This window comes from Dendrobates tinctorius, unplaced genomic scaffold (assembly GCF_039654945.1).
Source record: "Dendrobates tinctorius isolate UK_male_01 unplaced genomic scaffold, ASM3965494v1 ptg000137l, whole genome shotgun sequence".
In the NCBI taxonomy this organism is placed as follows: domain Eukaryota; kingdom Metazoa; phylum Chordata; class Amphibia; order Anura; family Dendrobatidae; genus Dendrobates; species Dendrobates tinctorius.
In genome coordinates, this window is record NW_027361805.1 from 2,028,786 (window position 1) to 2,052,130 (window position 23,345).

General features: G+C 44.5%; 1 protein-coding gene across 2 annotated transcripts; it reads right to left on the reverse strand.

The window, feature by feature from the left end:
• Nucleotides 1-705: 705 nt before the first annotated feature.
• Nucleotides 706-19,434, reverse strand: LOC141048599 (gastrula zinc finger protein XlCGF66.1-like). 2 transcript variants are annotated; one of them, XM_073544345.1, is made up of 6 exons: nucleotides 18,518-19,432; nucleotides 18,216-18,361; nucleotides 16,863-16,950; nucleotides 3,254-3,424; nucleotides 3,045-3,168; nucleotides 706-2,025 (listed from the first exon to the last, which is right to left on the reverse strand). In XM_073544345.1, exons 4-6 carry the CDS (start codon nucleotides 3,329-3,331, stop codon nucleotides 1,070-1,072), a joined length of 1,158 nt encoding a protein of 385 aa, XP_073400446.1. In that variant the 5' UTR covers nucleotides 3,332-3,424; nucleotides 16,863-16,950; nucleotides 18,216-18,361; nucleotides 18,518-19,432; the 3' UTR covers nucleotides 706-1,069. The 2 variants fall into 2 exon arrangements, with proteins under 2 accessions (XP_073400446.1, XP_073400445.1); XM_073544344.1 differs by lacking the exon at nucleotides 16,863-16,950 and having other exon boundaries at nucleotides 18,518-19,434.
• Between the last annotated feature and the right edge of the window lie 3,911 nt (nucleotides 19,435-23,345).

Sequence of the window (23,345 nt, forward strand, 5' to 3'; positions counted from 1 at the left end):
CCTTGGATAGTACCTCTACTAGCCATCTCTCTCTCTCCTTTGAATTTTTGATGAAGTTGGAACATATATTTTTGTCATGTCTTTTGTTAGTATGTATTTCTGTGATGATGCGGACATCAATTAACGCCTTGTTTTTGTTCTTTTTTTGTATGTATATTTCAGTAAACGAGATTTTTCTGATGAAGGTCCTATGCTGGACCGAAAACGTTTAAACCTTTCTGTCTGGATGCACAAAAGAAAAGTGTCTGAATATTTCACATATTGAGTGCCAAGATTTTTGTCATTTTTGATTGATGGGTTGGACACCCGACTTGAGCACAACAACCAAACTATTCCTGAGTGCCGTGCTCTCTTAATTGACCCTGATTCATGGCTGGCGATTTTCTTGCATTTCTTGATGAGGGGGCGTCTAGGAGTCGGGCGCTACTGATTCATTAAGGGGCACAAATCTCTTCATAAAATAAGAGTGCCAGACAAGTGGTGTGTGCCTTTGTGCGCCACCAGAAAAATTACTCTAGTCCCTGGAATGCCACAACTCATCAATAATTAGACGAGCTGAGGCATCATGCCCCACACCCTGCCCCCGTTGCACCCTAGCACTGCCAATTTTGGCAGAGCTGGGAGAAACCACAAGTCGCAAAGGTTTTGCACAACTCTCGAGTTGCACAAAAATGTTTCAACTTTTCTAATGAACAGGCCCAAATGTATTCTTGCACAAAGTAACTTGCGCCATCTTTTATTTAACTTTAAATATTACACCATCTACACAGGATGGAGGCTATATATTGTGCGGCCCCTGCCCCTTGCAAAAGTTAGCATTACTCTTATCATGCAGATGGAGTAAATTTAACAGTAAGTCTGGGTCTTTTAGTCACAGCATTCAAGACAGTAATTCATGTAACAGATTTACAACTATTTTAGGCTATTGGTTGTCAACAGCTAAAACGCTTGTTACAACAGCCATTGGCTTGGAGATTCTGCAGCCCTTGGATTTAGGAAATCATGATTGATACACCTACTTTCCAAGTTTCTTATGTTTTGTTGCCAACTCTAAATTGAAAAAAATATCTTAGCTTAATTCTAAGAAAACAGCTTCTCTTCTATGAATACGGCGATGTGCAGTAAGATGAGCACTGCAGCTAAAACACTTTCCACATTCCAGGCAATTAAATGGCTTCTCTCCTGTGTGAACTCTTCTATGTATGGTGAGATGCGTTTTTCGCCTAAAACTCTTTCCACACTCATTGCAAGAAAATGGCTTTTCATCTGTATGTATTTTCTGGTGTCTAACGCGGTTTGAGTTGTTTGAGAAATACTTTCCACATACATTGCAGATATAAGGCCTCCTGACCGTGTGAGCGTTTTCATGCTTCAAACAATCTTCATTGTTGGTAAAACGTTTCCCACATTCTGAACAAGCAAATGGCTTTTCTGTGGTATGAGTTTTTAGGTGACTACTAAAATATGTGCTGTTGCTAAAACACATCCCACATTCTGGGCAAAAATGAATCTTTCTCCCTCCATGAACTCTCTGATGAAGAACAAGCATGGAGTCAGAAGCAAAACATTCTCCACATTCAGAACAAATAATAGAAGTTGACTCATCTTGAACAGCGTCATTCTTAAGGAGATCAACATTTCTAGTGTAATAATTTTGATATTCAGTTGTAATGTCTATAATGTCGGCTGTTTGGTCAGTAGAGGGATAATGAGTTTGCTCTGTGTAGGTGTCAGTATCGGTGATATTTTCTTCTTCACAAGAGACTGATTGTTCCTTAATATGGATAGATGGATAAAGCTGAATATTGTCTGTACAAGTGTCGGTGTCATTTCCATCTTCACCCGAAGCAGATTCCTCCTTAATGTGAAGAGTTGGATATTGTAGATAAATGTCATTGTTTGATAGATTTTCTCCATCATCCAAATATTTTTCTTGCTTAGATGGATATTCATTAGTATCCGGGACTGTGAGGTTTTTGTTCCTTGGCAAGGTCAATTTTTCCTTAATTTTGGCTTTAGATATACCTAATAAATAAAAAAAAGGCGAATGAGGAATACCAGTTTTATGTAGCATGTTGTTAAAAACAGTGCATTCTATAACATACCCATCTGAAGTTTAGGGTGTGTGCACACGCTGCGGAATCCGCTGCGGATTAATCCGCACGGATTTTGCAAAAACCGCAGATAATCCGCAGGTCCAAAGACCTGCGGATTATCTGCGGTTTTGCCTGCGGTTTGGTCCTGCGGATTCACTATCTCCACAATGGTGGAGATAGGAACCCGCAGCGGTTTCCGCAGAAAGAATTGACATGCAATTCTTTCTGCGGATTCAAAACCGCAGCAAATCCGCGCGTTTTTTTCCGCAGCGTCGGCACAGCGGTTTTTTTTTCCCCATTCAAATGAATGGTACTGTACACCGCAGCTAAAACTGCTGCGTGTCCGCAGCGGCCAAAACCGCTGCGGAAACGCAGCGGAATCCGCAGCGTGTGCACACAGCCTTAGAGTACTTTTTCCCAGCTGGCTTTTATTATTCCACTAAAGTGGAAAAAATAACCTGATCTTCCCATCTCAGGGCAACGTCTGGACTTTCCTATCACTTTCAGAGAGTCAAGAGAGTAGCAGCATGCCTACTCAGCTATCATTCCTTTCAAAATCCCCCTTGGCTAGATTGTGTGGCTCAAAAAAGGGCAAGGAGTGTGTGTGGCCTGAAGAGGCCTAATGATTATCACCTACCCAGTGGATAAGGGATCTGTGTTGTTTTTAGCAGCTGGAATACTAATAATACCAACAGCATTCTGCTGGACTGAAGGGGATGGAAACTCATATACAATGCGGACAGACAGTCAAACTTGCCGACACAATGCAAATGCACAGACTGCACCTAACAAATTAGGAAATTAAAGTCAGGGCAAATCTAGAAGATGCAGAATATTTTATTATTGAATCTGTGTATCAACTCAAAATTAAGTAACAGGTGACCAAAAAGGTCACCTCAAAAGTCCCTTATATTATTACATTTTATGTTTGTAAGATTGTTCTCTCACCTGGTGATGTGTGAAGCTTGTGATCCTCCATCATGACGTCCTTGTGAAGATCAATGTGACCTTCCAAATACTCCCACTCCTCCATAGAGAAATAGATGGCGACATCTTGATACCTTACAGGAACCTGATGTATACAATGCAATAGTCATCAGCCAGATACTACCAGTGGTGCTACTGTACAACGCCCCAGTATTCCCAGCGGCGCTCACCTCTCCAGTCAGCAGCTCAATGATCTTGTTGGTGAGAGCCAGGATCTCTTTTTCATTGTTTTCATTATCTAACAACATAATGGAACTCTGAATCCTGCTGCACCCTTGGGTCAAACGGGAACAGCTGCTAGGTGTCACACGTTCACCACACTTGTTCACAACTGTACAATCCTGTGAATCAAAAACAACACTCTATAAACATAAAAGTTATAAGCAGAACGCTATGAACAATATACAGTGCTTGTCATAGATGAGTACACCCCTCTTTGAAAAGTCATATTTTAATCAATATCTTGCTGAACACAAAAACAGTATCCAAAATGTTGACAGGACTGCGTTTCATAAAACAATTTTTCAATCCATAACATTAGTTTTACTCAGATTAGTTGATGCAAAAATGTATACACCACACATCAAACGCTACTTCTATCTTGTATGACAGCCACGATTTATCAGGACAGCACAACGTCAACCTTTCTCATCAGAAGACTCCGCTGTTTAGGTGTTAACGTCAGGGGTTGACCTGGATGCCTCTGTGAAATGGTTACAGTTCCATCTTTGTTACATTATTGTTTCAATTTTGCTACATTATTCTGACTGATAATTAAAACTTTGCAGATGTTCTTGCAGTCTTCACCTTTCCTGTTTAAAGAAATTATTTTCTTCTTTCTCATGTCTTGTGACATTTCTCTGCCATATCGTGCCATTACTGACAAGGTGAAATGGGAAGGAGTTCTCTTTGTTAAGTAACACTCTTTTATAGTAAACTGTCTGCTGGACTCCTGTTTAATGAATTATTAGACATACCAGTTCTGGAATTCTTGTTAAAGGGACTCTGTCCCCCCCCCCGGGGACGTATATGGCCTATTAATATGGGCATTCAGGTGATAGAAATGTTAAACTAGGCCTACCTTGCTGTTCAGAAATTTGATATTCTTTCCTTATGTTAATGATTTCTTCCATGGTCCGGGGCCTGAAAGAAAAAAACCCTGCCTGCTGTCTTCATTATAATACTACCCCCTTCAAATGTACGTCAGTTGTGGCGCCAGAATCCTGTGCCCTGCACTCCATCCACAGTCCGTACCTTTTCCTCCCTTCTATGTTCAGTGTATTCAGGGATCTTCCGCGCAGGCAAGTCACTGTGACCTCCAGCGTGCACAACAATAAGGTGCTCTCCCCACTTCCTCCCTGCATAGTCATCGCGAGGAACCAAGTGTACATAGTGATGACTATGCAGGGAGAAAGTGGGGAGAGCACCTTATCGGCGCACACGCCGGAGGTCACTGGAGCGGAAATCATCAGCGACTGCACAGAAGATCCCTGAATGCACTGCCCATGGTAAAAGTTTGGAATTAACCATTCCAGAAAGGTTCTAACTTACTTTTTTGAGAGTGGTTTCGGCCAGTTTTTGATTGCGTCCACTTAATTGATCTGGAGTTGGAATTCATCTCTACCTACTACAAAACCAAGGTATTTGACCTCCTCTTTCTCCATGGCATATTGTTTTTGATTTATTGAAAACCCTTCCCGAGCGCATTGAAAAGCGCTTTGACTTTTCTTTGATAACTTCCCCAATCTGGGCTGAAGATTATGACATCGTCCAGGTATGCCGCAGCATAATTCTTATGGTGTGCAAGGATCCAGTCCATAGCCCTCTGGTAGGTGGCCGGAGCTCCCTGCAATCCGAACAGCATCCGGACATATTGGAAGCAATCGTCGGACATAAAGAAAGCAGTCTTCTCCTTGTCATGGGGATTTGCCAATATCCATTTCTAAGCTCCAAGATGGTTATGTACCTTGCCGGCACAAGTCTCTCAATCAGCTCACCAACACACGTCAGCAGATATGCCTCGAACATGTAGACATCATTACACAATTTCCATTCTCCATCGGGTTTTGGATCAAGGACAAGGACAATCTGGTTAGATCACCTCTCTTAGATGTCTCAATGTCTCCGAGAAACAGCATATGCTTCGCTTCCTTAGAGGTCAGTTCTCAGGGGTGTCTGGAATTCGGTAGGACTTCAAATTCCCCCGCACATGGGTTCCGTCAGAACCACGTTTTATGACATCTGTACACCCCAGGAAATCTGAGAACGGGTCCCGGTTTTGCTGCAGCAATTCCCGATATTGCTGTTTTTGTCTATTATGATGTCTTCAATGTCCCTTTCTAGCTTAACCAGCAAACACTGAGTTTCAATGGGGTCTCTTTCTTGCCATGCTTTGATGGATAGCAGCACGAGGGGATTTCAGAAGCGAGAGGTGGGAGCGATTAACTGAAAAGTGGGACAGGACTTGCAATCCCTTAGGATTTCCTGCTGACATCCGGGCCAATAGAAATAAACGCCTGACTCGTTCGTGGGTTTTGTCGACACCCAGAAGGCCACCCAAAACACGAGAATGGGCCCTGTCTGACACCCTCCGTCTATAGGGTCCTGGCAATAACAATTGTGCCAGTACATACTCTCTTACCTTAGTAACTCAGTACACTAATTCCCCACTCATAACATAAGCAAATCTGGTGTCGGGTCCCAGCTCCTGTGTTATTCCATTTATAACAGTTACATTATTGAACACTTCTTTTAGAGTTACAATTGAAACTATAAAGTTTACATACACTATATATAAAGACACAGTAAGTAGTAAATGTCTTAAAACACTCTCTCTCATTATTCTTGCATTTGGCAAATAATAATTATGGTAATCCTAATAGACCTATAACGGGAAAGGCTTATTCTGATTTCATGTCAGATATTGAGAAAAACATGCATGTGTGTCTTTTTATATAGTGTATGTAAACTTCTAGTTTCAACTCTTGGTCCCTATTTTAGGTGGACCCAAAATTTGCTCTGGTCACCTCTATCTCAGGAATGTCGGCCTCCAGAGAATACTACCTCCTCATCTCCCACCATTACATAGAAGGGCAACCCATCAGGCTCTCGGGTTGGTAAGACTTCTTTAGGACCAACTTGTCTCTTACCCAAGCAATGGAGGTCTCCGGCCCATACCCATTAGACCCAAAACAACACAAAGTCCCAGCTTATGATAACTGAATGCAATAAATCCTGGACCACGCTGACCTAATGGGACTCAGTATCTCAATGACCACTCTGACCACCGGAAAGTCTTTAGCATACGTGTGAATGCAGCCGATGCCCACCTTTATCCCAGGGCTCAATTGGAGAGGAAGTGTGGTCCTCATAAGAGTCACCAAACTCCCGAAGTCTAGTAGTCAAGTCATTTGCAGACCATTTTTACAGGGCAATCTTGAGCCCCCTCACCGGGTGGTCCACACTACAATCCGGATATGCATAGAATCAACACCAGCTTCCCATGCTACAGTCCACTTGCTCAGTGGTCATGGAACAAAGGGCTGCTATATGTCCTGGGACATGACATCTCCAAAAAACTACATCCCCCACGATACCCTTGGCATGACTTCTGCCGCCTCCTTAGACTTTGGATGCTCCACCTCCCTTTTTAGCCTCAGCCCTGTGATGGGATCCCCCAGTATGGAGTGGGTTGCCTCTCCAAGGAACCATCGACCACCTGATATCTTTCAACCAGTCCAACCAAGTCAACGACATTCCAGGGATCTCCATGGGCAACCCAAGTATGCAAACAGACTTGGAAGAGAGTGCACGAACCGAGCCTTTACAACTCGCTCTACCATCTGCACTGGAGTAGATGACACCGGCTGCAGCCACTGTCCTACATAGTTGATGAGAGGTATGTATCACAGAAGTGTTTGGCATCTGTGTTGTAAACCTGGAGTATTTCTCTTGCGCACATAGTACTAAGAGGCAGGTTTTACGGCCAGCCTAAGAGATGGGCAGGTCTGACCGCCAACACACCCCACTCTGGGTGTATTTTAGATGTTAAAATTGAGTCTGTTGTTGGCAAATGGTGTGTGTGTTTGGAGGAAGAAGGTCTTCTGTTGCCATTTCCAGACTGAGACGGTATATTGGGTGCTATCAAGCCCGTATGACCAGAACTGGCTATAAAGAGACTGTCAAAATCTGTTTATTTTCTTTGGCTTTCACTGAAAGGCCATTTGTTTTTCCCTTTGCTTGTGGCTGGTTTATGAAGCACCAATAAACTAGCATGGACATTTAAATGGAAACGCTTCCTTTGTTGCCTCACGATGCACCCAAATGAGTAGCAATCTCAAGATTGGTGATAGAAGTGTATGCAGCACTCCCAATGAAAACGTGTGACAACTGCAGAGGTACTTGCATGTCCTGGGTGAAGGTGGCCATAGCCCAGCAAATAACGTCAGACAATATAGAGGACCTGGTGAAACACCTAGTGCAAGCCCAGCTGCAGCAGCAGCACTATCAACAAGAACAGATGGCACAGCAGGAGAAAAACTGCTTATGGAACAGATCCAGGAACAGCAGCAGTTTGATCTACTTACGGTTCGTGTCACTGCAGGAGCTCTGACTCCAAGATCCACTGATGAATTTTCCATCTGAAAGGCGGTAAGAGGAGCCCTGCAGAAAATGACTGAGGGTAATGACATAGAGGCCTTTTTGACCGTTTTTGAAAGGGTCATTGAGAGCAAGAAACTTCAGCCAGAGCAATGGGCAGAAGATGGTTACAGCCAAAGTCCTCTACCCCTGAGTAGATGGTAGAGCGAGTGGTGATGGACATGTTTGGGCATTCCCTTCCGAGGCCAATAGAGACTTGGGTTGCCCAAGGTGATCCCCAGAATGCCAATGACCTGGTCGAGAAGTTTAAGGGGGTCGAAGGTTCCTTGGGGAAGCAGCACACTCCATACTTGGAGTCACAATAGGGGGCGGAGGCGCAAAAGCAGGTGGTGCACCCAAGGTCCAAAAGGGGTGGAGGAGGTATTGCTGAGAGTCCCAGGTGGCAATATTATTTGCTGGAAATGTCATGGTCCAGGCCATATAAACGCATGTTGTCCCCTCACCGCCGAGCAGATGGACTGTATCCTGGGCTTCCGCTGTTCATACTATGCATATCCGGCCTCAAGTGTGAACGGGGCACCAGCGAGGGGCCACAAGCTTGTCCCATAAAGGTGAATGGTTGGAAAGTGATTGAACTGCTAGACTCAAGGCATTTGGTAACCCTCGTGAGGGCCACACTTCCTCTCCAGCTGTTTCCTGGGAAGAAGGCTGGAGTACACTGCATTCCAGGGTATAAACAATATCCAGTGACCAGAGTGGACATTGAAATGGCCCGAGTAACTGAGTCCAACAAGGTCGGCGTGGTCCATGACTTACTGCATCTCATTATCATAAGCCGGGACTTTGTTTTGGGACCTGTGAGGGAAATGGACAGGGCTCAGTGGCTTGGATAAGAGACTGGTTGGCCGTAAAGAAGTATCACCACACCCAGAGTCTGAAGGGTTTCCATGCTGTGTCCTTGTGGGGATGAGGAGGCAATGTCCCCTGAGGCCGACATTCCTGAGTTAGGGGTGACCGGCGAAAATTTTGGGTCTGCGCCAACATAGGGACATAACTGTAAGGGAGGCGTTCAATAATGTGACCATCATACTTGAGATAGGCGCAGGAGCCAGGGGTGGCCGACACCAGGTTTCCCTACTTTATAATGAGTAGGGATTTATTGTACTAGGTCACGAAAGTGAGGGAAGAGATTGTGGAAGAGTTATTGGTACCAAGGCCCTATAGACGGAGGGTGTTGGACATGGCATATTCACATGTCATGGGTGGCCATCTAACGGTGGACAAAACTCAAGAGTGGGTCATGCAGAGGTTTTATTGGCCCGGATGTCACCGGGAAATCTTAAAGTATTGCAGGTCCTGGCCCACCTGCCAGCTAACCAACCCACCTCCCACGTTTGAAGCCCCCTTATGACATTACCCATCATAGAAGTGCCCTTTGAGAGAATTGTCATGGACTTGGTCGATCCCCTGGGTAAATCTGCTTGTGGGCATCAATATACACACTTGGTCAAAATTGTTGATACCCCTCGTTTAATGACAGAAAAACCCACAATGGTGACAGAAACAACTTGAATCTGACAAAAGTAATAATAAATCAAAAATCTATGAAAATGAACATATGAAAGTCAGACATTGCTTTTCAACCATGCTTCCACACAATTTTTTAAAAGCTAAAACTCATGAAATAGGCCTGGACAGAAATGATGGTACCCCAGTAAATAATGTGACAAAAGGGACATGTTATATCAAGGTGTGTCCACTAATTAGCATCACAGGTGTCTACAATCTTCGAATCAGTGAGTGGGCCTGTATAGAGGGCTACACATACACACCATATTACCAAACAGCACAGTGAGTATCACACTCAACATGGACCAGAGGAAGCGAAGGGAAGATTAGAAATAAAATTATAGACAAACATGTTAAAGGTAAAAGTTATAAGACCATCTCCAAGCAGCTTGATGTTCCTGTGACTACAGTTGCACATATTATTCAGAAATTGAAGCTCCATGGGACCGTAGCCAACCTCCCTGGACGTGGCCACAGAAGGAAAATTCATGACAATCAAAGAGACGGATAATACAAATGGTAACAAAAGAGCCCAGAAAAAAATTCTAAACAGATTAAAGACGAACTTCAAGCTCAAGGAACATCAGTGCCAGATCACACCATCCGTTGTTGTATGAGCCAAAGTGGACTTCATGGGAGACGACCAAGGAGGACACCATTGTTGAAAAAAATAAAAATAAAAAAAAAAGCCACACTAGAATTTGCCAAACTACATGTTGATAAGCCACAAAGCTTTGGGAGAATATCCTATGGACAGATGAGACAAAAATTGAAGTTTCTGGTAAGGGACATCAGCTCTATGTTCACAGATGGAAAAATAAAGCATATCAAGAAAAGAACACTGTCCCTACTGTGAAACATGGAGGAGGCTCTGTTATGTTCTGGGGCTGCTTTGCTGCATCTGGCACAGGGTGTCTAGAATCTGTGCAGGGTACAATGAAATCTCAAGACTATCAACTGACTCTAGAGAGAAATGTGCAGCCCAGTGTCAAAATGCTTGGTCTCAGATGCAGGTCATGGGTATTTCAACAGGAGAATGACTCAAAACACACAGCTAAAAACACCCAAGAATTGGTAAAAGGAAAACATTGGACTATTCTGAAGTGGCCTTCTATGAGCCCTGACCTAAATCCTATTGATCATCTTTGGAAAGAGCTGAAACATGCCATCTGGAAAAGGCAACCTTCAAACACGAGACAACTGGAGCAGTTTGCTCCTGAGGAGTGGGCCAAAATACTTGTCGAGAGGTGCAGAAGTCTCACTAACAGTTACAGGAATCGTTTGAATGCAGTGATTGCCTCAAACGATTGTGTAACAAAATATTAAGTTAAGGGTACCATCATTTCTGTCCAGGCCTAGTTCATGAGTTTTATTTTTTTTTTAAATTCTGTGAAAGCATGGTTGAAAAGCAATGTCTGACTTTCATTTGTTCATTTTCATAGATTTTTGATTACTTTGGTCAGATTCAACTTTTTTCTGTCACCATTGTGGATTTTTCTGTCATTAAACGAGGAGTACCAACAATTTTGACCAAGTGTGTATATTGGTCATCCTTGACTATCCTATGCGGTACCCTGAAGCAGTTCCTCTGTGAAACTCCTCTGCAAAAAGTATAGCCCGCAAGTTGGTCCACGATTTTACCCGGACAGGGTTATTAAGGGAAATCCTGACCTATCAAGGAACACTCTTCTTAAGTAAAATGAAGAGGTAATTGTGTAAGGCCCTGCAAAATACACAACTGAAGATGTCAGTGTACCATCCACAAATGGACGGGCTTGCGAGAAAATTCAATAAAACTTTGTAGAGTATGCTTAGGAAGGTCATAGAAAAGGATGGTTGAGACTGGGACTGTCTCCTACCATATCTGGTGTTCTGAACCTGAGAGGTTGCACAGGCCTCTACTGGGTTCTCTCCATTCGAACTACTGAATGGCCGACATCCACGGGGTCTCCCTTATATAGCAAAGGTAACTCGGAAGCCGAAGTCCACCACTTTCCCCTAAGGAAGCCACGCTGTTTGGTAGCGATACGCGTGGGGTATGTTCCCCCTCCTCCTCCCATTACATCTTGCTGGCAACATACGTTTCATTGCAGGCTTCTGAGTGGTTTATCCGTGGGTCATACTGGTCTATGGTATCTTGTACCTTTGTCTCTTATTGTATACATTCTGCCTACATCTTGTATATATCCTACCTGTCTTAAGATCACATGTGATTTTTGAATGCCTGTCTCTGCCTTCCATTATTGTCCCTATATCCCAGCCAGGGCCTTTCATATGGATTTATTTTTCATCATGGCTATTTTAGCATACCATTAGGCTTCATGTATGAGATTTTGTTTGCCATCTGTCAGCTTAATATTGGATTAGGTAGGTGTACTGGTTGACTACTATTGTTCAGAAACCAGACAAAGTAAAAGTTCATTGCATGTTATCTGCCTAGCACTTTAGAGGAAGTGTGGTCCTTGTATGGACCTGGGGTGATTTTCTCATATGGCCTATTTTTGACTTTTTAACTGTTTTTAATATTGTCTTCATGAGTGTGTTTTTTGTGTGTTTACATTAAGAAAATTGTCATGATTTTTTTCTATATATTGTTGTCATTGTGTGGTTGATCATGACCTTTATTACACACTTCTTTTCCTTGCTTAATGGGAAGCCGAAGTCACACACCACCAGAGCATCATCGAGCACATCGCTCATATGCAGGAGAGGATTGTGAAGTTGATGCCTATCATAAAAGGACATCTCCTCCAGGTACAACCGGTCATCTAGAGTGAGGCAGTAAAGCCTCGGAGACAGAGTCCTTGCATTAATTCCCACCATGGAGAATAAGAACTTGTCCAACTGGCAAGGGCCTTATGAGGTGGTGGAAAAGCTTGTTGAAGTGAACTACAAGATTCATCAATCAGGAAGTCGTAAGTCATACCAGGTCTACCATATCAATCTCATCAAGCTGTGGCAAGACAGAGAGCACCTTGAAGCTACATGTTTGCTGGTCAAGCCAGGAGCAGACGTTGAAAGAGTCGCAATAGCGGAAACACTGTTGAAGGCCTAAAAAACATCAGTGTCAGGAAATGTTGCAGCACAACAGGGACTGATTCTCATAATTGCCAGGTTGTACAAATATCATAGAGCATTAGAATCTGACGGAACCCCATGTGCAGGTGAACTTGAAGTTCGATCGATTTTCCAAGGCCCGTCGTGAGCTGATCTCCAAGGAAGTAAGTTGTATGTTGAATCTCGGTGTTAGTTAGGAATCCAAGAGCAGATTGTTTACCCCGATTGCTCTGGTTTCAAAACCCAAGTTCCAACACAGTGCAGAGGGATCATCCTTATTCTCATTTGCACATGGAAACACTGTCATGTCCGCCATGTCTGCCTTGTCAGTTTTGCCTCAAGAACCCCTGGAGCGGTGTGCACGCGCATCTCGTGTCTGCTATCTTACATGTTCCCTAGAGCAGTGTGCACACTCACCTCATGTCTGTTGAGCTGCAGGATGCCTGCGTTTCTGCTCTGCCTTCTGTGATCATCTCGTCATGTCTAGAACCCCTGATCATGTGTCCTTCCTATGCGCCAGCATAGGCTGGTTCTGCAATCATCTCTGCATGTCTGGAATCCTGATCATGTGACTGCTCCCTGTGATCCTGGAGGATCTGAACTGGAAGTTCTTCCCTGGTCCTGACCTGGAAGTGGAGGTGCTATGCCCTATATCAGACCGCCTCTCCCTATGCTCAGGGCCTGAGTATTGTGTTGCTTCCCTGCATGGCTGCTTGGTCTGCTGGGTTGCTCCCTCTATTCTGTGCCCTTGCACTTTGCTCTGTCGTGCGTCTCTGCACACGCTCCGTGCTCGTATTCCGTCTCTTGTCTCGTGCTTTGTCTCGTGTTGTCCTTCGTGCTTTGTTTGTCCTCGCTATGCTTCCTTGTTATGCTATGTTCTGTACCCGGTATGCCCCTTGGCATGCGCAGGCCTCCGTCCTGTGAACCTGACCCTGGCGTGTTCGTTGATACGCATCCTGTTTCTAACTTTGTCTTGTCTCCTTGCATGGAACCCTGGTTTGCTTACCGGATGTCCGGAACCTGCCGATCACCTTCAGAGCTACAGAACCTGATGTCCCGGTTGATCGTTGCCTGCTGTCCGGAGTCCGATGTCCTCGTGCCTCTGTCTACCATCTGCACGTACCATGCTTTTGACTTCGGCGTGCCCTTGCACGCATCTTGCTTTATGTACTTTGTGTGTTCTCGTTTTGCACCTGTTGTACCCAGAAGTGTTCCTTAATGAAGTTTCCACGAACTAACGTCTTGTCTCGCTTCCCTGGGCCGGCCGTCTGGTCCAGCTGCTGTGGTGGCTCACCCCCTTGGTCTTGCCCCTGACACTCCCTGTATAGGGGGTGGATTCTTACTAGGTCGGCTCGCCCTAGGTGGGTGGGTGCCACGGCCCAGAGGGTCCACTCATTCAAAAGGAAAACGACTCAGCGTAAGCTGACGCTCGTCACAAACGCAATGGAATGAAACTGAAAGGCAGAAGATACATATTAAATATTAGAAATAGATTTTTGACAGTGAGGGTGATCAATGAGTGGAACAGGCTGCCATAAGAGGTGGCAAGTTCTACTTCAATGGAAGTCTTCAAACAGAGGCTGGACAGACATCTTTCTGAGATGGTTTAGTGAATCCTGCACTGCACTGAGCAGGGGTTTGGACATGATGACCTTTGTTGTCCCTTGCAACGCTAACATTCTATGATACCTATGCCATTTAGTAGGTAGAGGTGAGATCCAACCCCAGATCAGTAAAGAGGAAGCAATCAAAAACTCGCAGAGAATGCTCTCAAAGAAGCAAGTTAGGCCCTTTCTAGGAATTGTGGGGTACTACAGGTTCATCCCAAACTTTGCCATGATGTCTGTACCCATGGCTAACCTCCTAAAGGAGACAAAATCAGATATGGCAAAATGGACTGCGGAGACAGCCTTTCAAGAGCTGAAAGTGGCCCTGTATAAGCAGCCGGTCCTGGCTTTCCCCGACTTCAAGAAGGAATTTGTACTCCAGACAAGCGCCTCAGAAGTCGGTTTAGGAGCAGTTCTTTCTAAGGAGATACACAGGGCAAAATGATCCAGGAACTGATGGGAGGGGCCGGGAGGACGATATACCACTGCCACTCGCATGGAGAGGGGGGTGTAGAGTCTGACGGCATGGACCTCAAAAGAAGGGAAGACAAGTGAGGGTACTTGAGCGATAACCTGAAAGGTACATTTGGGTGATAGGAGCAGACCAATGCCTCCACCTGCTCTGTTGTCTGATCTTGGGGTATGAGAGAAGTGTAATATATATACAGTACAGACCAAAAGTTTGGACACACCTTCTCATTCAAAGAGTTTTCTTTATTTTCATGACTATGAAAATTGTAGATTCACTCTGAAGGCATCAAAACTATGAATGAACACATGTGGAATTATATAATTAACAAAAAAGTGTGAAACAACTGAAAATATGTCTTATAATCTAGGTTCTTCAAAGTAGCCACCTTTTGCTTTGATTACTGCTTTGCACACTCTTGGCATTCTCTTGCTGAGCTTCAAGAGGTAGTCACCGGAAATGGTTTTCACTTCACAGGTGTGCCCTGTCAGGTTTAATAAGTGGGACTTCTTGCCTTATAAATGGCGTTGGGACCATCAGTTGTGTTGTGCAGAAGTCTGGTGGATACACAGCTGATAGTCCTACTGAATAGACTGTTAGCTGCTTTTTCATTGCCATAATACAAATTCTAAGGAAAGAAAAACGAGTGGCCATCATTACTTTGAGAAATGAAGATCAGTCAGTCCAAAAAATTGGGAAAACTTTGAAAGTGTCCCCAAGTGCAGTGGCAAAAACCATCAAGCGCTACAAAGAAACTGGCTCACATGAGGACCGCCCCAGGAAGACCAAGAGTCACCTCTGCTGCGGAGGATAAGTTCATCCGAGTCACCAGCCTCAGAAATCGCAGGTTAACAGTAGCTCAGATTAGAGACCAGGTCAATGCCACACAGAGTTCTAGCAGCAGACACATCTCTACAACAACTGTTAGACTTTTTGCAGCAGGCATTCATGGTAAAATAGCTGCTAGAAAACCACTGCTAAGGACAGGCAACAAGCAGAGGAGACTTGTTTGGGCTAAAGAACACAAGGAATGCACATTAGACCAGTGTAAATCTGTGCTTTGGTCTGATGAGTCCAAATTTGAGATCTTTGTTTCCAACCACTGTGTCTTTGTGCGACACAGAAAAGGTGAACGGATGGACTCTACATGCCTGGTTCCCACCGTGAATCATGGAGGAGGTGTGATGGTGTGGGGGTGCTTTGCTGGTGACACTGTTGGGGATTTATTCAAAATTGAAGGCATACTGAACCAGCATGGCTACCATAGCATCTTGCAGCGGCATGCTATTCCAGTTTGCGTTTAGTTGGACCATCATTTATTTTTCAATAGGACAATGACCCCAAACACACCTCCAGGCTGTGTAAGGGCTATTTGACCAAGAAAGAAAGTGATGGGGTGCTACGCCAGATGACCTGGCCTCCACAGTCACCAGACCTGAACCCAATCGAGATGGTTTGGGGTGAGCTGGACCGCAGAGTGAAGGCAAAAGGGCCAACAAATGCTAAGCATCTCTGGGAACTCCTTCAAGACTGGTAACCAGGAAGACCATTTCCGGTGACTACCTCTTGAAGCTCATCAAGAGAATGCCAAGAGTGTGCAAAGCAGTAACCAAAGTAAAAGGTGGCTACTTTGAAGAACCTAGAATATAAGACATATTTTCAGTTGTTTCACACTTTTTTGTTAATTATATAATTCCACATGTGTAAATTCATAGTTTTGATGCCTTCAGAGTGATTCTACAATTTTCATAGTCATGAAAATAAAGAAAACTCTTTGAATGAGAAGGTGTGTCCAAACTTTTGGTCTGTACTGTATATATATAAATATATACCTATATATACATACATACACACTAGCCACCTATGAGGTGGTGGGCAACCTTGGCAATGAGCAGTAAACTATCCAATTAAGAATCCTATAACATGATCATATTCCGCAGCACTTTACAAACATTATGATCACTGTCCCATTGGGGATCTCAATCTAAATTTCCTATCATTGTGTCTATGGAATGTGGAAGGAAACCCTCGCAGACACGGGATGAACAAACTTCTTGCAGATGCTGTCCTAAATTGCCATTAGAATCAAGATTAGTCTTAATGGACAACAGCTTGCTAAAAACCTACTATTAGAGAGGACGTCTCATAACGGACTAATAGATGCTTTTCCCAGCAAATTCTATTTGGTTATATTAAGAACACCAATAACAATGAATGGAGCTTGTCCATCTCTCCTGTTAATGGGGTTGGGCACAGGTCAGAATGAGGGTTTGAGGGAACCACACTCACCTGTCAGTGTCAGACGTGAGACCAGGATGTATAATATAAGTCAGTGGATATGCCATACATGGCTATTGTGAGACAACCCACTGAAAACTGAACATATTAGAAGTACACAAAGAGGACCGCTCAAATCTAACCAAAATCAAATGACGACAGGGAGTTACCATTCCCCATGTCAATAAAATGTGTACTTACAAAACAGAATGCTGTCAGCTCTGATTGAGTCACTGGATTAGGGAAAGGTGAACGCCATCTCAGTTTATTGTTTTAACCCTCTGCTAGCCTATGGATGATAAAATGTTAAAACCCCTTTAATAAGAAATCTGTCCACAAGCAGAGTTTAACGTGAGCTGAGCTGGAGATAAGGCTGCATTCACACATCCAATTCTGTTTTTGCATCAGTGTAAGACAGACTGTCCTTTTCTCATGTGTTATTGGCTGTGCTTCCGTGTTGCTTCCTTTCTTTCTCATCCATTCTAGGAAACTGAATCAGATAGAAGTTCAGACAATCTATCTATTGACTGTTAATGTATGAGTTAAAACTCTCAAGAAGAAAGTCTGTCTTCAGTTTTCATCTGTTTCACTGATCCCCAAAGACTTCAATAGTTGAGTTAGATCTGCAAACCGGATGAGAATAGGACGTGCTCTGAGTGTCACCTGCTTTACAACGGATGTGTGCATGAATCACTGAAACTCTATGGGTCCGTGTGTTGCTGTTTTAAAGGGTTTTTCATCTTTGGGGAGTTTTCTTCTTGCTCAGAAAAAAAAAGACAAAAGGTTACAAACTCCCCATCAGACCATCCTAGCAGGCTGACTGACAGATTCTCAGTTGACTCATACTGCATCCTGCAATAAACAGTGCAATAAAGATGATCTAAAAAGCAAATATTGGAATTTTTTTCCATGAAACCCAGTTGTAAAAATGAATTTTAGACACAATCACATGCAGTTAAGAAAAAAAAGTCCACAAAGGTGGTCATCCTTTAGCTGACAATTTTCTATTCTTACTTAAATGCATCAATTTTGGGAGAATTATTTTTGCTGAGTGTCAAGAAAAAAATTGATATACTGTAATTTGACTTCAATAGATTCCGCTTTGCACTGTCAAATGCCGGCTGCAGAATGAGTTAACTGCAAATCTATCAGTGGGATCATTCTGAGGGTCTGACAGGAGAGCTTGTCTTTTTTTTGAGCTGCTTTATGACCACAGGCCACATCAAAGTTGAATGTGCAGGGACAAAAAGAGTCTGTAAAAGGAAAAGAGTGCAACATTTTTAATGAAAGTCAATTGCAAAAATGATTTTTAGCCTCCAATATATACATTTAAGAAAAAAACAACACAGAAAAATCATCACCAACCGTGGACAATCCTTAGTAAGCGGACGGCACACGGACATTAGAAGTGTGAACGCAGCCTAGCTCGTAACTACACTTGGTGACATGATGACAGAAGCCTGAGGAGGATGGCACAGAGCCTCTCTGGCCATGGCAGCAGTGATTATTCCCCTGCCGTCCCTAGGAGAACAGACACCTAGCGCAATCACTCACCTCTCCAGTCAGCAAACACATGATCTCCAGGCTGATGCCAAATATCCTCTCAGCCATATCCATCCTGTCCTTCTCCATCTTCCCTGAGGAAGCCATGGCAACCATAGGGGTCTCACTGTGACATGTGTAAGTAATGCGCTGCCTTCCTGTACAAAATAAACACAAGAGTTTAATAAATGTGAGTGGCAAGAACATAACTGGTTCTGCTGAGTGGCCCATGCACAATACTACATATTAATGAGGTTAAATCCACTTCCCAAGCTCTGTATAGTGACAACATAAGTAAAAAAGAAGACACGTACAGGAGTCACCTGGCGTAGTTCACATGGGCTGCGTCTTCCTTCCTTTATCACCTATCGGTGACATGAACAAGACGTCCAAAAGAAGAAAACAACAACTTCCGGTGTGCCGGTGTTTCATTTCCGGTTTTGCGTTCCAAGAGGCTGAGCACTATGCGTTCTGGCGCACTGCCGGTTTTTGCATTACACAGGATTCCCACGCTTTGAGTTCCGCGCGTTCTTGGTTCCCACAGGAGCATCGCTATGTATGTATGTGGTGGGGGTGGTGCTATCAGCGGTGTGCGCTGACTCGTGGTAATCACAGAAGGAAATGGGCTAAAGTGTTTCTTTCTGTTCTGTAATGTGTTACTACACACTGCTATATGGAGCGTGCCGTGTCTGCTGTGGGGGCTTGAGGGACCCTAAGTGCTAGCTGCTACAGTGACCACAAAAGCAAGGACACTTACATTGTACAAATCCAGGCCTCCTTATTGGAAACGAAATCCCTCAGAAAACTGGAAGAGGGCACAGAGGCTCTCATCTCCACAGAGGATTAGATATACACACCCAGGCCGGTTTCACACGTCAGGGTCTCTGGTACGTGTAGTGACAATTTTCTCACGTACCGGAGACAATGGCTGGGTCTATGCAGATGTTAGCGTGTTTTCACGGACCGTGTGTCCGTGTGCAAAACACGGAGACATGTCCGTTCTAACACGGACACACGGCCCGCAACACATGCTGCACACGGAGAACAGTTCACACAGCCCTCCGTGCTCACGGACAGCCGCCGGGAAGAAGCGGCTACTGTAAGCGCTGTTCTCGGCGGCTGGTGCTGACCGCGGCTGTGATTCTTCTCTCCTGCTCTGCCGGCAGGAGAGAAGAATGAATGAAAACCTGACGTGGGGTCCCCCTCATTTTCTTAACCAACCAGACGAAACTTACAGCTGGGGGCTGCGACCCTCAGCTGTCAGCTTCAGCCAGGTTGGTTGTGAAGAATAGAGGGGTCCCCACGCTGTTTTTTTTAATGATTTAAATAAATAATTTTAAAAAACGGCGGTCCCCCCCTATTTTTGACAACCAACCTGACTAAAGCCGACATCTGAGGGCTGATATTCTCAGGCTGGTAAGGGGCCATTGATCTTTGCCCCCCCAACCTGAAAACAGCAACCCCCAGCTGCCCAGAAAAGGCACATCTATTAGATGCGCCTAATATGGAGCTGTGCCTGGGAATCTGGAGCTTTGCAGCCGGCGCATGCTCAGTGTCTAGCGGTGACGTCACCGCTAGAGTTGAGCGACTTTGGTCGGATCGGGTTTCATGAAACAAGATTTGTTTCAGATGAAACTGGTCCGACTAGGGCAAAAAAAGTCGGAGTTTCGTTCGAAACCCGACCCCAATGCAAGTCAATGGGGAATAAAAGTCGGCATTGAGTGGATGAATGTCATCCGCTCAATGCCAACTTTTATTTCCTATTGACTTGCATTGGGGTCGGGTTTCGGACAAAACTCCGACTTTTTTTGCCCTAGTCGGACCAGTTTCATCTGAAACAAATTTTGTTTCATGAAACCCGATCCGACCAAAGTCGCTCAATTCTAGTCACCGCTCATCACTGAGTGCGCTCTGCTCCATTCATTCCCCAGTCAGTTACAGTCAGGAGCGGATGTATTAGCAGCGCTCCCACTGCAAATATATTAACCCCTGAGATGGATTTACGCTGTGTGACATGACTGAGCGCCAGACAGGTAATGTATATTGTTGCTTTATTATTTTCAACTTTTTTTCAGAAGAACGAGGGCTTCACTAAGGAATTACCAGTGTAATAAAGATTATAAAAATGTGTGTGTTGTATTCTTTCATTAAAATAATTTATTCTTATTGTGTCTGTTTATTTAACCCTTTATTTACTGTAGGATTAGTAAAGGATCAGTGTCTTATTGACACCTCTTCATTACTAATCCGGGCTTAATGTCACCTTATAATCGAAAGGTGGCATTAACCCCTTTATTACCCCACTTGCCACAGCTACAGGGCAAGTGGGAAGAACCGGGCAAAGCTCCAGATTAGGTGCATCTAATAGATGCGCCTTTTCTGGGCAGCTGGGGGCTGCTGTATTTGGCTGGGGGGGGCCAAGATCAATGGCCCCTTACCAGCCTGAGAATATGAGCCCTCAGCTGTCAGCTTTAGTCAGGTTGGTTGTCAAAAATAGGGGGGACCCCACGCTGGATTTCATTCATTCTTCTCTCCTGCTGGCAAAGCAGGAGAGAATTACAGCCGCCGGGAGCAGTGCTTACTGTAGCGCTACTTCCCGGCGCCGTCCGTGTGGTCCTGATGCAGCACACAGTTGCCACACGGAGGTACCATGTGTCAACACGGACAGCTCCGGTACCGGAACTATCTGGACGTGTGAAACCGCCCTCATACGGTATATATGGGTATATATATCCCTGAGGGCGATGAGTGTGTACTCTCACATATATATATATATATATATGTGAGAGTACACACTCATCCTCAGGGAAAAGAACCCCTGTGTATATATATGTAATGAATGAGTCACCGGAGGAGAAAAAAACAAAAATGCAAGCTAAGTCCAGAAAACCGGAGAGGTTGGTAGCTAGGGAATTGCAGACCCCTGATCCTATTCACAACAACAGTAGCCGTGGAGCGTTCCTACGGTGGTCCTAGACGCCTCTTCACAGCCGGAGAACTAAATAAGCCTAAAGAAAGAAAGGGGAAATCTAAACTGCCCCAGAGCAGACCCCAAAGCAATAGACAGCCCCCAACATGTATTGTCAGTGAAAACAGATGAAAACACAGACAGAAAGACAGGCAGAGCAAACGATGGGGCCCAACTAACTAGATAGGGGAAAGGACAGAAAAGATGCTGGCTGCAATCCGCAAAAACCCTACCAAAAATGTCCCAACACGTCTGATAGGAAAAACGGCCCTGAAGTCACTAGACTTCAAAATCCCTATATCAGCACTCCGATATATTCTGAAGATGGAGCAAAAGAGATTTAACCGATCAGGGACAAAAATGGAAATTCAGCAGAGCCCCAGCCGGGGCTGGCAGAACACAAAACTAAGCAAATCAGACAAAATGTCATGGAACAATAACAGAGCAAAACTTAGCTTTAGAAGACAGGAACTGAACTGGAGGCCAGAGCTCAGAGCAGAGATATCACCAGCAACCCTACAGGGCGTCGGCTGCTTTATATCCACTCAGAGATTCCGGATGTCCAATCGCAATCCACCTGTTCAGGTGACAGGTTTCTCCCATCCAAATCAGTTTCACCACCTCCTTTCACCAGCAGAGGGAGTTCATCGGACATCAAAAGTGAACGAGAAAATGAGCCCACAACAGTACCTCCCCCTTGAGGAGGGTTCACCGAACCCTCATCCACGCCACCAGGCCGATCAGGATGGGCCCGATGAAAAGCATGAACCAATCTTTCGGCATAAATATCAGATGCAGAGACCCAAGAATTATCCTCCTGGCCATAACCCTTCCACTTAACCAAATACTGGAGTCTCCGTCTAGCCAGACGACAATCCAGTATCTTCTCAAACTCATATTCCACATTACCTTCAACCAATACAGGGTCAGGAGGTGCCACCACAGGAACTACTGGCTCAACAAACCTCTTTAACAGAGACTTATGAAACACGTTATGGATCTTAAATGTAACAGGAAGAGCCAATCGAAAAGAGACCGGATTAAGAATCTCCAAACTCTTGTAAAGTCCAATAAATCTAGGTTTAAACTTTGGAGAAGCCACCTTCATAGAGATATTCTTTGATGACAACCAAACCATATCACCCACCTTAAACCGGGGACCAATGGTCCTATGCCGGTTGGAAAACCGCTGGGCCTTTTCCTGGGAGAGAGACAACTTATCCACCACTTGGTCCTAAATCTGGTGCATTCTCTCCACCACAGTGTCAACACCTGGGCAGGCAGAAGACTCCAACTGCCCTGAAGAGAATCGAGGATGAAACCCAAAGTTTCAACAAAAAGGTGACATCAAAGTGGCAGAACTAGCTCTATTATTTAAAGCAAATTCGGCCAAGGGCAAAAATGAGACCCAATCATCCTGATCAGCAGAGAAAAAACATCTCAAATAAGACTCCAAAGTCTGGTTTGTTCTCTCCATCTGCCCATTGGTCTGAGGGTGAAATGCAGAGGAGAAAGACAACTGAATTCCCAACAAAAAGTCCTCCAAAATCTAGAGACAAACTGAACTCCTCTGTCAGATACAATGTTCTCAGGAATCCCATGCAAGCGAACCACCTGTTGCAAAGACAAGGGCACCAACTCTGAGGAAGAGGGAGTGGTACAAGATGGACCATCTTAGAGAATCTATCACAAATCACCCAGATAACAGTCATTCTCTGAGAGACAGGCAGATCAGAAATAAAATCCATTGAAATATGGGTCCATGGCCTCCTGGGCACCGGCAAAGGCATCAACAACCCACTAGAGAGAGAACAAGGTTTAGACCGGGAGCAAGTCCCACAGGACTGCACAAAATTCCTGACATCACAAGACAAGGTGGGCCACCAAAAAGACCGACTCACCAAATCTCTAGTACCAAAAATACCTGGATGACCAGCCAATGCGGAGCAATGAACTTCAGACATTACTCTCTTCCTCCACTGGTCAGGAACATACAATTTTCCAATGGGACAACGCTCAGGTTTGTCCTCCTGAAACTCTTCCAGAGCACGTCTCAAATCGGGCAAGATGGCAGAAAGAACTACCCCCTCACCTAAGATGGTAGCAGGCTTGGTCACAATAGGAGAATCAGGAAAGAAACTCCTAGAGAGGGCGTCTGCCTTGACATTCTAAGT